Source organism: Marmota marmota, unplaced genomic scaffold (genome assembly GCF_001458135.2).
Source record: "Marmota marmota marmota unplaced genomic scaffold, marMar, whole genome shotgun sequence".
NCBI classification, from domain to species: domain Eukaryota; kingdom Metazoa; phylum Chordata; class Mammalia; order Rodentia; family Sciuridae; genus Marmota; species Marmota marmota.
Window position 1 is genome coordinate 5569282 of NW_025999941.1, and position 13943 is coordinate 5583224.

The 13943-nt window shown below is 35.5% G+C and overlaps 1 protein-coding gene and 1 pseudogene across 11 annotated transcripts in view; both read left to right on the forward strand.

The window, feature by feature from the left end:
• The window catches only part of Ankrd28 (ankyrin repeat domain 28), a 167058-nt gene that overhangs the window by 125734 nt on the left and 27381 nt on the right, over positions 1-13943 (forward strand). For all 11 annotated transcript variants that reach the window (XM_048801044.1, XM_048801045.1, XM_048801047.1 and 8 more), the window contains 2 exons: positions 12383-12494; positions 13694-13720. In XM_048801044.1, coding sequence (XP_048657001.1) covers positions 12383-12494; positions 13694-13720 — 139 coding nt within the window. The remainder of the gene's footprint in view (positions 1-12382; positions 12495-13693; positions 13721-13943) is intronic.
• On the forward strand, positions 916-11427 carry LOC125616234 (annotated as a pseudogene).

Sequence of the window (13943 nt, forward strand, 5' to 3'; positions counted from 1 at the left end):
TTTAGTACCAGGGATTGAACCCCAGGGGTGCTTAACCACTGACCCACATCCCCAGTCCTTTTATTTTTTTGAGATAATCTTGCTAAATTGCTTAGAACCTCAGCCTCTGGAGTCACTGGGATTATAAACGTGTGCCACCATGCCTGTCTAGATATTCTGAAAATAGCTTGTATCTATAGTGATTTTATCACCATCTATAGTTTTTTACCATTTCCACAGACTGATTATTAGATATAACTCAGCATAATCTAATTTCTACCGAAGGACAAACATACCACCCCCCTACAGATTGTGCTTTGTTCCTCTTGCCCTTAGACAATTGCATTAAATGTGAATTCTCTCCCTACCCCAAGGGACTCTGAGAGATAATGAGGTGTTTTGTTATGTATCAGTAACAGAATAGGGTTTGATATCTAAGTCGAGTCCTGCATTATAAAATGACTGTGGCAGCAACTGGAATGTGGCCTTGGGGGAACTTGGTGGATCTTGAGGACCTAGTAATTCAAAGTCTAGCTATTAAAATCTTTGGCAATTGTGGAAGGGTCTTCTAACTGCAGTTTCAGAGGCCTCAGTTCATAGATGGCTGACTGTTGCTCTGGGCCTGAGGTGAGGCGGAACTTCATGGCAGAAGGGTATGGCAGAGGAAAGCTGCCCAGGACATGGTAACAAGGAAGCACAGAGAGCAAACCTGAATTCTTATGGCAGAAGAATAGCATATTTCAATGCATAGTATTGGGAATTTGTGGTTTTTAGCCAATATGCTTTTTCTATACAATTATGTGAGTATTAAAATAAATTAAATCATTAGTTTTCTTGCCTAATATAAACTTTTCTGAGTAAGTAGGCTAGTGGCTTTAATTATTTAAACATTTATTGTCAGAGTATCTGTTAAGCAGCCTGATGTAATAAAAGATTATGAACTTTGAGAATCAGAAAGACCCAAATCTTGTGATATCCATATTGAACCTGTTTGAGCCCAAGACAGGTAATTAATTACTAAGCAAAGGTTTCTTTCTCTACAAAATTAAAATGGAACTCACTTAAGAGTTGTAAATGAATCTAAATGAGATAGTATGTATAAAAGAAATTTGGAGCATCTGATTCATGTCTTTAAAGTATCAGAATTCCAGAGGTCCTGTCTAAAGTCATCATGTATTGATTCATTGATGTATTCATTAAGAATCTTTGTGAAAGTATAAACTCAGGTTTTTATTTTTTTTTTCTTCCCCCCATCCTTGTTTTTTGGGGGAGAAGGTACCAGGGATTGAACTCGGAGGCACTCAATCAGTGAGCCACATCCCTAAACCTATTTTGTATTTTTATTTTAGAGACAGGGTCACACTGAGTTGCTTAGTGCCTCATTTTTGCTGAGTCTGGATTTGAACTCTCGATCCTCCTGCCTCAACTTCCCAAGCCTCTAGAATTACAGGCATACGCCACAACGCCTTATTTTTTAATAATCCCCTGTCAGCATCCCACTTCTTGCCTTTAAGTCACACCAGGCAAAGTTGTTTATATGTTCTTTTGGTAGTGTTGTTGTTGTTTGTATCAGGGATTGAACCCAGGATTGCTTAATCAGTGAGCCACANTTTGAGATGGTTTTTCTTGATTATACCATACATGAGGAATGAATCTTCCTTGTGCCAACTCTGAGATAACCATCATTAACACTTCTATTTATATTTATGTTATAGATTATTTCATGTTATCAGTGTTAAAGGCCTTGCATATGCTTTGCTTTTTCATTTTTTGTATGGTGATTAAACCCAAGGTACTTAACCACTGAGCCATATCCCCAGTCCTTTACCTTTCTAGCTTCTGTTATTTAGCTCTATGGCCCCTTCCATATTTTTAGATATTTGTTATAGTACTTCTCAGTACCAGTTTTCTTAGTCTATTCAGGTGTTGTAACAGAATATCATAAATTGTGGGTGGCTTATATACAACAGAAATTTATTCTCACAGTTCTTGAGCCTGGGAAATCTAAGGTCATGGTGCTGGTAAATTCAATGTCTCACTAGGGCCTACTTTCTCACTGACCACCATATTGCTTTAACCTCCCATGAGGGAAGGCAGTGAAAGAACTCCTTCAGGCCCTCAGATGTTTAATAAGATCACTAATCTTATTCATGAGGACACCATCATCACCTCCTAAAGGCCCCATCCCCCATCTCTTAATATTTTGGGGTTTGATTTAGTTAGCTTTTGCATCCCTGTGTCCAAAATGCGCAACAAGGAGAAAAAGTTTATTTGGGGTTCACAATTTCAGAAGGCTCAGTCCATAGATGCCCAAGTGTTTTACTCTGGGCCCAAGGCAAGGCAGCACTTGTCCGGGGAGGACCTAGCAGAGGAAAGCTACTCAACTCTTGGCAGGGTCAGGAAGCAGAGAGGAAAGGAGAAGGGAAGGGGTCACAGGGAAGATGCACCTTTGGAGGGCATGACCCACTTCCTCCAGTCATACGCCACCTGCCAGCAGTTACTGTCTAGTCAGTCCGATCAAACTAGGATGGACTGACTAGGTTACAGCTCTTGTGATCTAATAATTTCACCTGAATATTCCTGCATTAACAGGAGCTTTTGGGAGACATATACCCAGATCATGACAGGTTGAGATTTCAGTATATGAATTGGGGGGTGGTGAATATAAACATTCAGACTACAGCCAATCTTATGAAATGGAATCACATTTGGAGGTCTAACACCATTGTTTGTCTGTTTTTAAACTTTATTTAAATAGAGTCACGCAGTTGTTCTTGTGTAGAGATTTTATAATTCTTAGATTTATTCCTAAGTATGTGAAATTTTATTGCCAAAACCTTTAATTTCTTTTTGTTTGTAATGTTATATAGAAAATATACTTTTGATTTTTATGTGATTTCTGTCAGCAAAGCTTGTTGTACTCATTTTGTATATGTTTGTAAGAAAGCACTGTGTTTGATACAGGCTCTGCTGCCTACTGTGTGGACCATTGAATAGTTTACTTAACCTCTATGCCTACTTTGAAAGATGGAGATAATAACCTGATCACATTCATAAGCCATGTGAGATTTAAATGGGTTTAATATATTAGCTGGGATGTTATAATTTTTCTTTGAAGGATAACTTTATTTTAAATTAACTGTTTGGTTGTTTTTGTAAGTATAGCCACTATTACACACCATTATAGGAAGGAAGTCCTCTGGGAGTAACAATGCTATGTCCCTTTATCTGGGTGGAGTAGTCCTTAGCCAAGACTTTGACCAGCCATGGGACATGAAGTTTTAAATCAGTTCAAGTTTGTACAAACTTGAAATTGTCGGGGTTCATGAGTGGTCAGGGGGAAAGTAGGAGAAGTTTAATCTGAAATGCATTCTTATTTATTTTATGTGCTTAATTGGGATAAAAATACTCAATTTGTTTAACATATTAAATGAGAAAAACAAAACTATAACAGCAAGAATAGTTGTGTTTTTTTAAGCCATAATATTCTTTCAGATTTTGCATACTTATTTTCATTTTAGGGGAAAGAAAGAATGTAGAGAATCTTCATGTCTTAATTATGTTGGCTTTATGAGAGTATGTGTTAATTTACAATCTGAGAAAAAAAGAACAGTCACTCACCTCCCACACTCATTTTCATGTTAAAATTTAAATCCAGATTTTTTGTAAAAAATTACTAATTTTTTAATTCAGTATTTTACAAACCACTTAGTTTAGCTTTATCATTTACTGATTAGCCACTGCACTGAAGTTTTATAGGAGCATATAAAGAAAAAAATGGGTGAAGATTATAAGACCAGAGGTCTGTCTATTCCTTGCTTTACTTTATTCTAGCAAAAATTTGGGACAAGTCACTTAACTTTCCTAAGTGTCAGTAATTTTTTTCACGTGTTAAAGATAATGCTTACCCAGCATATCTAATAGTGATGAAAATGCATATTGGTGAAATCTAAAGGCATTATCAGTAAAAAGAGTTTTATTAATATTAATTAACTTAGTTCTTGTTTTGTAGCATAAGGTTTACCATCTGTGATAATGTGAATGCTAAAAATTAAAGAAATGTGGTTCATTAAGAACTACTGCATGTGTAACAATTATTTCAAACCATTTAGTGATATAAATTTTGAAAAGCGTAAATAATGCATTGGAACATAGTCTCCTACCTCTTTGTGTTTGGGGGGGCTTTGGGGAGGGGGGATTTGTTTTGAATACTGGGAATTGAACCCAGGGCCGCTGAGCTACATCCCCAACTCTCTTTATTTTTCATTTTGAGACAGGGTTTAAGTTGCTGAGGCTGACCTTGAACTTGCCATCCTCCTGCCACAGCCTCCCAGGTCGCTTGGTTTACAGGGTTGTGCCACTGTGCCTGGCTGTCTCCTACTTTAGAAAGTAAACAAGAACTTGTTTTGATTTCCTTAAATAAATCTTTTATTCAGTACTCATATATCAGTGAGTTATCTTAAAATAGTTTGTTCTGCTGATAGACTGTGCCTTATACTCCGGTCTCACTAAGGGAAAACTATTTCCTCACATCTGGAAAACATAATTAAAGAGATATGGACAGAGATATATATCTTATTTATTTTGTTTTGTAATGCCTTCTGGTAAAATGTTTGTGCCTGGGATGTAATGAAACTAACCTACAGACTGGCAAGCCTTTTCTACATTTCAGTGAGCTAACTGGGCACATAGGAAGTCTACAAACAAACAACTTACACGTGGCCTGAAACATTTGCTGTTCTTGAAACTCCCTCAGGGCTATTTTATGAAACTGAAAAATAACAGTCTTGTTACTTTAGAGCCAGATTTGGGCTAAGTTTTTTTGGTTTTTTTTTTTAATCATAATGGTACCTATTTTAACAGTCTTCCTTATTCGTCATCCTTGATTCCTAACAAGTTTAGCTGTACATAAATATCAAAATTCCACTTTAATGAATGAACATGAGGGTATTATATCGAATCAAAATTCCAAAAATAATTCTAAAGAGTTTTACGTAATTCATTAAAGAAATAAGGGTTTGCATTAAAAGGATGACCCTATGTATAAATGTGTGTGAGTGTGTGTGCGTATGTCACACATATATTATAGAGTTTATATAATTATACAATCAAATTTATATATGATAGAGTTCCTGAATTATCAGTTACATTGCTTTAGAGCTGCTTTTTCCCATTTTTTAAATATTTTAGTTGTATTTGGACACAATACCTTTATTTTATTCATTTATTTTTATGTGGTGCTGAGGATCGAACCTAGCGCTTCATACATGCTAGGCAAGTGCTCTACCCCTGAGCCACAACTCCATTCCCTCCCATGTTTTATTATTAGTACATTAATTTTTGGTCTAATTCCTAGGTCTTTGGTCCATTTTGAGTTGACTTTTGTTCAGGGTGAGAGATCAGGATTTAGTCTCATTCTTTCCTGTACCATTTTTTTAAAAAGGTTATCTTTTTACCAGTGTATGTTTTTGGCACCTTTATCAAGGACCAGATGATTGCCGGTACCATTAAGTTTTTTTTTTTTTTTTTTTTTCCATTTTACTACAGCACTATAGTATAATTTGAATTTGAAGTCAGTTATTGTGCCTCTAGCGTTGCTTTTTTGGCTTAGAATTGTTTTGGGTTTTCTGCATCTTTTCCAAATGAAAATAGAACTGTTTTTTCTAGTTCTGTAAAGGATATCATTGGTATTTTGATGGGGAGTGCATTGAAACTTTGTATTGTTTTTGGTAGTATGGCCATTTTAACAATATTAATTCTGCCTATCCATGAAAAGTGGGGGGGCGGGTCTTTTCATCTTATGTCTTCTTCATTTTCTTTCTTAACTGTTTTATATAGAGATATTTTACTTCCTTGGTTAGTTTTATTCCTAGAGGTGTTTTGTTTGCTTTGTTTTGTTTTGTTTAGGCTATTGTGATTGGGATTTTTTTTTCTTCTCAATAAATTGATTATTGGTGTATAAGAAAGCTATTGATTTTTTTTATACATTGATTTTGTAACCTGCTACTTTGCTGAATTTATTAACTCAGTCTTCTGGTGAGGATTTTTGGGTCATCTATTATCATACCATCTACAAACAGTGAATTTTATTTCTTCCTTTTTTATTTTTACCTTTTTTATTTTCTTCTTTTTCCTAATTGCTCTGACTAGAATTTTTAGTATTATGTTAAATGAGAGTGGACATTGTCATCTCATTCTAGATTTTAAAGGAAATGTTTCCTGTTTTTTCCCATTCCCCTGATGTTGGTTTTAGATTTGTTGTATATATCCTTTATGATGTTGAGGTAGGTTTTAGTTTCTTCGGTGTTTTATCATGAATGGGTACTGACTTTTATTGAAGGCTTTCTCTGCATCTATTGAGAAGAGTATGATTTTTGTTTTTAATTCTGTTTATGTAGCGAATTACATTTATTGATTTGCATATGTTAAATTATCCTTTCATCCCTGGGATAAAACCAACTTGGCCATTATGTGCAGTTTTCTTAATATGTTGCCAAATACAATTTGATAATATTTAGTAAGAATTTTTGCGTCTGGGATAATAGACTGTAGTTCTCTTTCTTTGAAGTGTCTTTAACTGGTTTTGCTATGAGTGTGATACTGGCTTCATAGAGTCAATTTTTAATTTCATGGAATAACTTGAGGAGCATTGGCTTTAATTCTTCTTTAAAGCTCTAGTAGAATTCAGCTAAAAATCTATCTGGTCTTGGGCTTTTCTTTGTTGGAAGGCCTTTTATTACTTCGTCTTCTCATGCTAGTTATTGATCTATTTAGGTTTGTTATGTCCTCTTGATTCAGTTTTGGCAAGTCATGAGTCTAGAATATATTCATTTCTTCTAGGTTTTCCAGCTCATTGAGTATAGTTTTTGAAATAGTCCCTAATGATCCTCTGGATTTCTGTGATGTCTGTGGTGATTTTTCCTTTTTCATCTCTAATGTTGTTAATTTGGGTCTTCTCTGTTTTGGGGTTAGTTTGACTAAGGGTATACCTTTTCAAAGAACCAACTGTTTATTTCATTGATGCTTTGGTTTTTTTTTTTTTATTATTATTATTATTATTCTCAAGTTCATTGATTTTGATTATTGCTTTCCTTATACTTTTTGGAATTGGTTTGTTCTTATTTTTAAAGACCTTGAGATGCATTGAGTTGTTTACTTGAGATTTTTCTGATTTCCTTATATACTGGAGGAAGTATGAACTTTATGCTGATAAATTGGACTGTTGAAATTTATAATTGCTTCAATGGAATGTTTTTAGTTCTGGGGATTGAACACAGGGGTGTCTTACCACTGAGCTATATCCCAACCCTTTTTATTTTTTGAGACAGGGTCTCTGTTGCTTAGGGTCTTGCTGAATTGCTGAGGCTGGCCTCAAATTTGCAGTCTTCCTGCCTCAGCCTCCTGAGTCACTGGGGTTACGGCATGCATCACAGCACCTGGCTCAACTCCATGTTTGTCTCTCCCAGCTTTATTCCTTTGGGGTGGAAACTGGAAAACTCAGGTTAGCTTGTTTGCCAAACATACAAGGCACCGTCTTTATATCATTGCAGAACATGTAACAGATGTCTGATGAAAATGGACCATCACCATCCTTGGATCAATAACTGTTGTGGTTACCAAAATCATGCTTTGTTCATACTTTCTTTTCTTTGAGCACCACTGTGTTTTATTCATGCTGCTTTCATTTTTGTTATGACTGTGTACATTCAACTTATAATTGGCTGTCCTTTGAGTGGAACACAGTAAAGATTGATATGAGTGCAGCCCAGACAGAGAGATCCTCTTCCAGTTGTTCCCTTCGAATTAGTTGCATTTGCTGCCACCTTGTTTGCCTTGGGATTAACTTTAGAAACAACCATAGCTATTAGGATTGTGGTTTTTATCCACGTGAAAACAAAAAATCAGAAACAAAACATTTTGAATCATGGACTGAAGAAAAGGCTAAAGATCAAATTCAATATTACCAACTAGATGCAGTCTTTTGTTTTCCCCTATGATGTGGAAAGTAGTTGGAAGAACTTTAAAAAGGTATTTACATAGTCAAGGGTCCCAGAAAATGAATTGGAGTAGCCAATAAGAGAAGACTGTTGCCACTACAGTTTAATAATAGAACAGTGGAAACAAAAAGTGTATGAGAGGGTCAGAAGTGTTTGCTATAAAGTCATAGAAGATTATAGTCATGCCTACTGTCCATTGAATAAAGGAAACAAAATCATCGCAATCTTTTACACTGAAAACCCTCAAATACAGCTACAAAAAAAAGGGAATTCGTTTTAGCCACAAGAGGGTTATGATGCTGCTTATGTGGAGACAAAATTCTGGGTGATTCCTTTGTAGATGTTCTAAGAATAAGAGGATGGTTCCCTAGAAACCATGTGGAAAAGTGTCCCTGTCATGCTGAAGCAGATCTAGCCCCAGAGGGCAAGAAGAAAAACAATATAGCCACTGTTAAAATGAAATTATTCTTTACATTTACTTCAACTTGAAAATTGTACTTATTACTAAAAACTATGCAGTGAGCCTACTCTGTTTAAGGTATTCTTTTCCTCAGAGGTTCCCTGGTGCCATGATTTAAATATTTTTATTACCATTTTGAAATGGAGAAGCCATTCTACATATGCCTTTGAATTCTTGCCTCTTTACCACTTCTTCTTTCTTCTTCCTCCTAAAAGGAAAAACATTTCACTCAAGTAAGCTAATTGTGTTTTATCTAGGTGTGTGTCATTGGTTGGTTGGTTTTAAATGTGCTACACATTCTGGACTTCACCTGCAGATTGAGTTCCCCTTTTACCAGAAGCATGTGATAATTTTGTTTGCCCCTCAGTTGATATTTCTTATGTAATATTATAGATACTTAAAGAACTTCATTTGTCAAATTCATGATAAGCTCAATTTTTGTTACCTATCTTTCAATAATGTGGATTCTGTCAAATCAAAGATCAGTGGGTATTCTCTATTTTAAAAATTCTATCTTTTTTAATGTTAGGCATTTTAATTATAATGTGATATGGAGAAGTTCATTTTTGATCTTATCTCTTTGGGGTTCTGAATGTGTCGTGCTTCTGGATGTCCATCCCATTCTCAAATTTTAGAAATTTTACTATTATCTTTTCCCTGAAGAAGTGATCCATGCCATTAGTCTGTATCATACAGCCTCTTCAGTAACAATAATTCTTAAATTTGGTCTCTTAATGTTGTCCCAGAGTTCTTGTACATTCAGATCTTGGTTACTTCTTTTCTTTAATACTGTTTTTGTGTTCATGGGCTGGCCACTATCTTTCTCTTATATTCTCTCCACTTCAATATCTTTAGAGTCAGTTGCTGGTAAATTATGAACTTTAGGAAATGTTAAGTTACCTGTTTCTTCATATTTCCTGTGTTGGGTTTTATGTACCTGTTGAGGTGGATTTCTCTTTCACACTTTTGTGTGGGCTTTTTTTAGGGCTCAGCCTTCTCTTGCCACTGTTTCCTAGAGAGATCTAGATTAAGAACCCTAGTAGGTGAGGTATCCATAGCCTTTGTGTGTATTCTGTTTTTGCTGTAGGAGTAGACATCCATGAGTGGGAATTTCTACTTGGAAATGGCTTGGAGGTTTTGTCTGTTCTGGTCTTTGTATTAAAATATCACTGAATTCTGAGTATGGTTAATTTGTGTGTGAAACAAATTGTGCTATCCTTTGGCTGGGTTTTATTCAGCAGCAGAATCTCTATTCAGTGAACTTGTGATGTCCTTGTAGATTTCCAGAAACTTAAGAAAACAATATATAGCATTAAAATAAATACCTGATGCCTACTATGACATCTGCAACACTAATACCATAAAAAAAAAAGCGATAGAGGGTCAATAATTGCCAACAGCAAAAATAAGAAATAGCTGTGAACTAGACCTGACATTGAAACAAACTGCAGGTGTCAACCATGTCATCCACAGTATTAATAACTGCAGCAACATAAATGGATGGGGCAGGAGTTTTATGAACCACGTAGTTCTAAAAGATGGTAAACATATAGATCATTTAAGAGAAAATAATGTAATAGGAAGGTTAAAAAATTTAGAATGTTCAGAAACAATGAAGAAAAGACAGCAAGTGAAACAAAAAATTCTAGCCCTCAAAAGACAAGGAAAAATAACTATTATAAAAAGAAAGAAATATGTATGTATGTCCACAAACCAATTAGCACAGCAAGAACATCTCCCACCTAAAAAAAAAAAAAAAAAGATTCTTAATGAAAAATGAATTATCTCCATTGGTCAGCTGCCTATGCCCCACTGTCTTTCTTTCCTATTCTTCTTAGGCCATGTGCTGAGAGGATTTGTGGGGTGGGGATTGTTAACCCCTTTCTCTCTTTGTGTTGCCTACTGGGGTAACCTAAAACTGAAACTGGTTGAAATAACTGAGTTCCCTTCCCACCAGTATAAAGTAGAATGGCATAGGAAATACTGTAGATTGGGGTTTTGTCCACACATGCCAGATTGATGCAATCACAGTGGCCACCTGTGCAAAAATCTGAGGTGGAATTTCTGGTGGCTGGGGCTTAGGTCTAATCAAACCTTAGGAACTTTGTTGGGTGGCATCTGCTATAGAAAGATTAGATTAACATATCTCTCCGTCCCACCTGTTGCCAATCTGTCAGGAGTCTCCAAGAATTTTACTCACAGGGCAGGAGAGCCAATCCTCCATATACTTTTCCACCTACAAACACAACCTTCCCAGGCTTAGTCTCTGAATGTATGTATCCATGCCCACCTCTTAAGTTTCCCAGTCTTCTTGAGCTGTTCATGTGAGCCACCAGACTCAAAGGCAAGTTGTACTCCCCTCCATTTTTCTAGCTTTAATCCTCCTGAGTAGTTTTCTCTATGCCTGTTTTACTCACATTGTTCTAGGTACACCCTAGGCCACAATGTAGATGCTTGTGGAGACAGATTTTTGCTGTGATTACCTAGCTTCCTAGCAGCAGCTGCATGCATGCATACATGGCCACCTCATGATGGCTCCCACCTCATCTCTCTTCTTACCACTTGAGAAATGTGTGCACAGACACCAATTGGCTGCATAGCCTCTAGATCAGCTAAATTTATGCTACTTTTCTGATGTACAGGTTTTTCGTGCTTAATTTGTCCATTGTTTCTATCTCTGTGTTATCTCTCCTTTCTGTGATGAATTAGTGCCACTGCTCCTGCAGCTAACTTGGCTCCAATATACTCTTTTGTTCTTTGTTCGTTGCACACAAACTTTTGAGTCTCTAAAAGACTCTGACTGCCTTTTCTACCTTGCTGAGAAGCAGTACTCCTGCTGCTTGAATCCCAAGCCACAGAGCAAGGGAAATTCAGCCTTCCTTTAATCTGCCATCTTGAATCTCCTTGAGTTCCTTTCCATTTGTTTTTAGATAACCTCAGTGTCATTTTTTAATTTATTATTTATTTTTCAAACTGGGGGTTGAACCCAGGGCTCTACAGATGTTAAGCAGGTGCTCTACTACCAAGCTACATCCCCAACCCTTTGTTTTTGTTATGTTTAATTGGAACAGGATCTCACTGAGTTGCCTGGGTTTGCCTAGAATTTGGAATCCTCCTGCTCAGCTTCCTACATAGCTGGAATTACAAGCATGTACCACTGCACCGAAATGAACACTTCAGTTATTTTTTATTTATTTATTTATTTTTAGTTGTAAGTGGACACAGTACCTTTATTTTATTTAATTATTTTATGCAGTGCTGAAGATCAAACCCAGTGCCTTATACGTGCTAGACAAGTAATCTACCATTGAACTATTAAAATATTTTTTTTATTTTTTTATAAATAAAAATGAAGGCCTTTTTTGTTTCCTCCATACCATTTTTACTTTCTTTCTACCCTTCTTGGTTTTCTAATTCAAGATCGTTGAGTTCTAATCTTTGTTTCTTACAGGGGTTTTTTGTTTGTTTTTGTTTAAATATCCTTTCTTGAGCTTCCTGAGACATTATATTTACTCTGTGTTCTTGAGGAGTGGTAATATTACCATCATCATATGCTTAACACTACTAAGAGTTTAGTCCTGTTGTTTTGAGTAAATGGTGCCATAAATAGTGGCTATTTTAAAAATTTTCAGGCATACTGATCATTCTGATATACTTTAGAGTTATTCACGTTGAAGGATGGAGATTCTTGTGTGTACATTACATTGGTATTTTTATACTTCCGTGAATGTCATTCAAATGACAGATTTTTATAGTATAGATATGGTTGTGATATTTGCATTAATCATGTGTTAGAAAAATTGTCATTTTTGTAGCTCAGTGGTAGAGCACTTGCCTCGTATGAGTGAGGCACTGGGTTTGATCCTCAGCTCCACATAAAAATAAATAAATAAAGATATTTTTTATGCAGGGTTTAGAATTTTCATTATGTTGTTACTATATATAGGTGCCTGGAATACTTATTAAGAAATGATGCAAATCCAGGGATCCGGGACAAGCAAGGATATAATGCAGTTCATTATTCAGCTGCTTATGGTCACCGTCTATGTCTGCAACTGGTAAGATTTCTCAGTTGTTATTAAAGGAATAATATGAGCTTATGGTCTAGTTACATAATGAAAAGAGAATGAGAATAAATGATTCAAGAAACAAACTTTCTTTTGCTTTTTAAAATTTTCAGAATCCATGTAACTCTTAAAATTCATCTTTGCCTTCTTAGTAAGTTATCACTCATTCTCTTCCTTTTCAAAAAGCAAGGTGAAAGGATAAAATTAAGTCTCTGGTGAGGATTTGGGCACAGTGCCACACACCTATACTCACATCTACTCAGGGAGCTGAGGCAGAAGGAGCACTTGATACAGATGTTTGGATTCAGCCTGGGCAACAAAGCAAAACCCCCAACTCAAAAATAGCAAGTCTCTAGGCTTTTTAGGTTTCCGGTATGTGTGTTAAGAATTGTGTACAAAGTGAAATGTCTGTGTACTGATTCTCAATACAGCCAAATTCTCAATCTCAAACACGAAAAAAAAAAAAAAAAAAGCAAATCTCTGGAAAAGTCTACTTATATCCTTACCTTATATTACCCCACATGTGTGTCTGCAGCATTTATAAATGTTTTCTGTAAGCTTCTAAAAAATTAACCATGTATCATGTGAGAAATAAAAGCTCCAGTGAGAGAAAGCGCTCTACCCACTTATTCTTAGGAAATTCTGAAAGACTGTTTCCTTTCACAATACCTCTTAATAAGGGAGACTCTCCTCTGCCAAAGAAATTTTCATTTCCACTGTGGTTTATCCTGGAACATGTACCATTCACCTCACCCCACTTTGCCAAAAAAAAAAAAAAAAGCTAAGGGATAAGTTAAAATGTACTCCTGTGTAATAGATGCTTCAGGTTAAAGGTTCCTTTATATAGACTTATAATTCAGATTACATTTAACTTTGCTTCCCTTCAAGAGGCAATAAAATTGAAGAAGAGAGGATATAAAAGAAAATCAAGGTTAATATATCTTTAACCATTTAGAATACTGAACAAAAATACCACATATTTTTTAGGTTATGGATCTTTAGACTAAATTCTTAGACGTACATATGTAGATTTGTGATCTATTTATAATTGTTTACTTAAAAGGTTTAATCTTTTAGACTCAAAGAAAATATGGTTTTAGAACAGAAGTTTAAAATGCGCTGTGTAAATAGAGACTTCATATAAATATATTTCATAAACTAAATATTTTGTTTTTTAACCTTTATTTCAGATTGCGAGTGAAACTCCTTTAGATGTTGTAAGTATTAGTTGATTCTCCCCTACCATTCTGAATGTTGTATTTCTTTGCCTTCATTAGAATTGAAGCTGAAGATGTATTCACATATCCCTGAGAACAAAGATAGTGGCAGAAATTATATATATGGGGGAATGGAGATATTTACTGGTGGAAGGTAAATAATATTTCCCCAAAGTCTTGGTTTTACAGCCTTCCTCAAAGATCTTAGTATGTGGTCCTTACC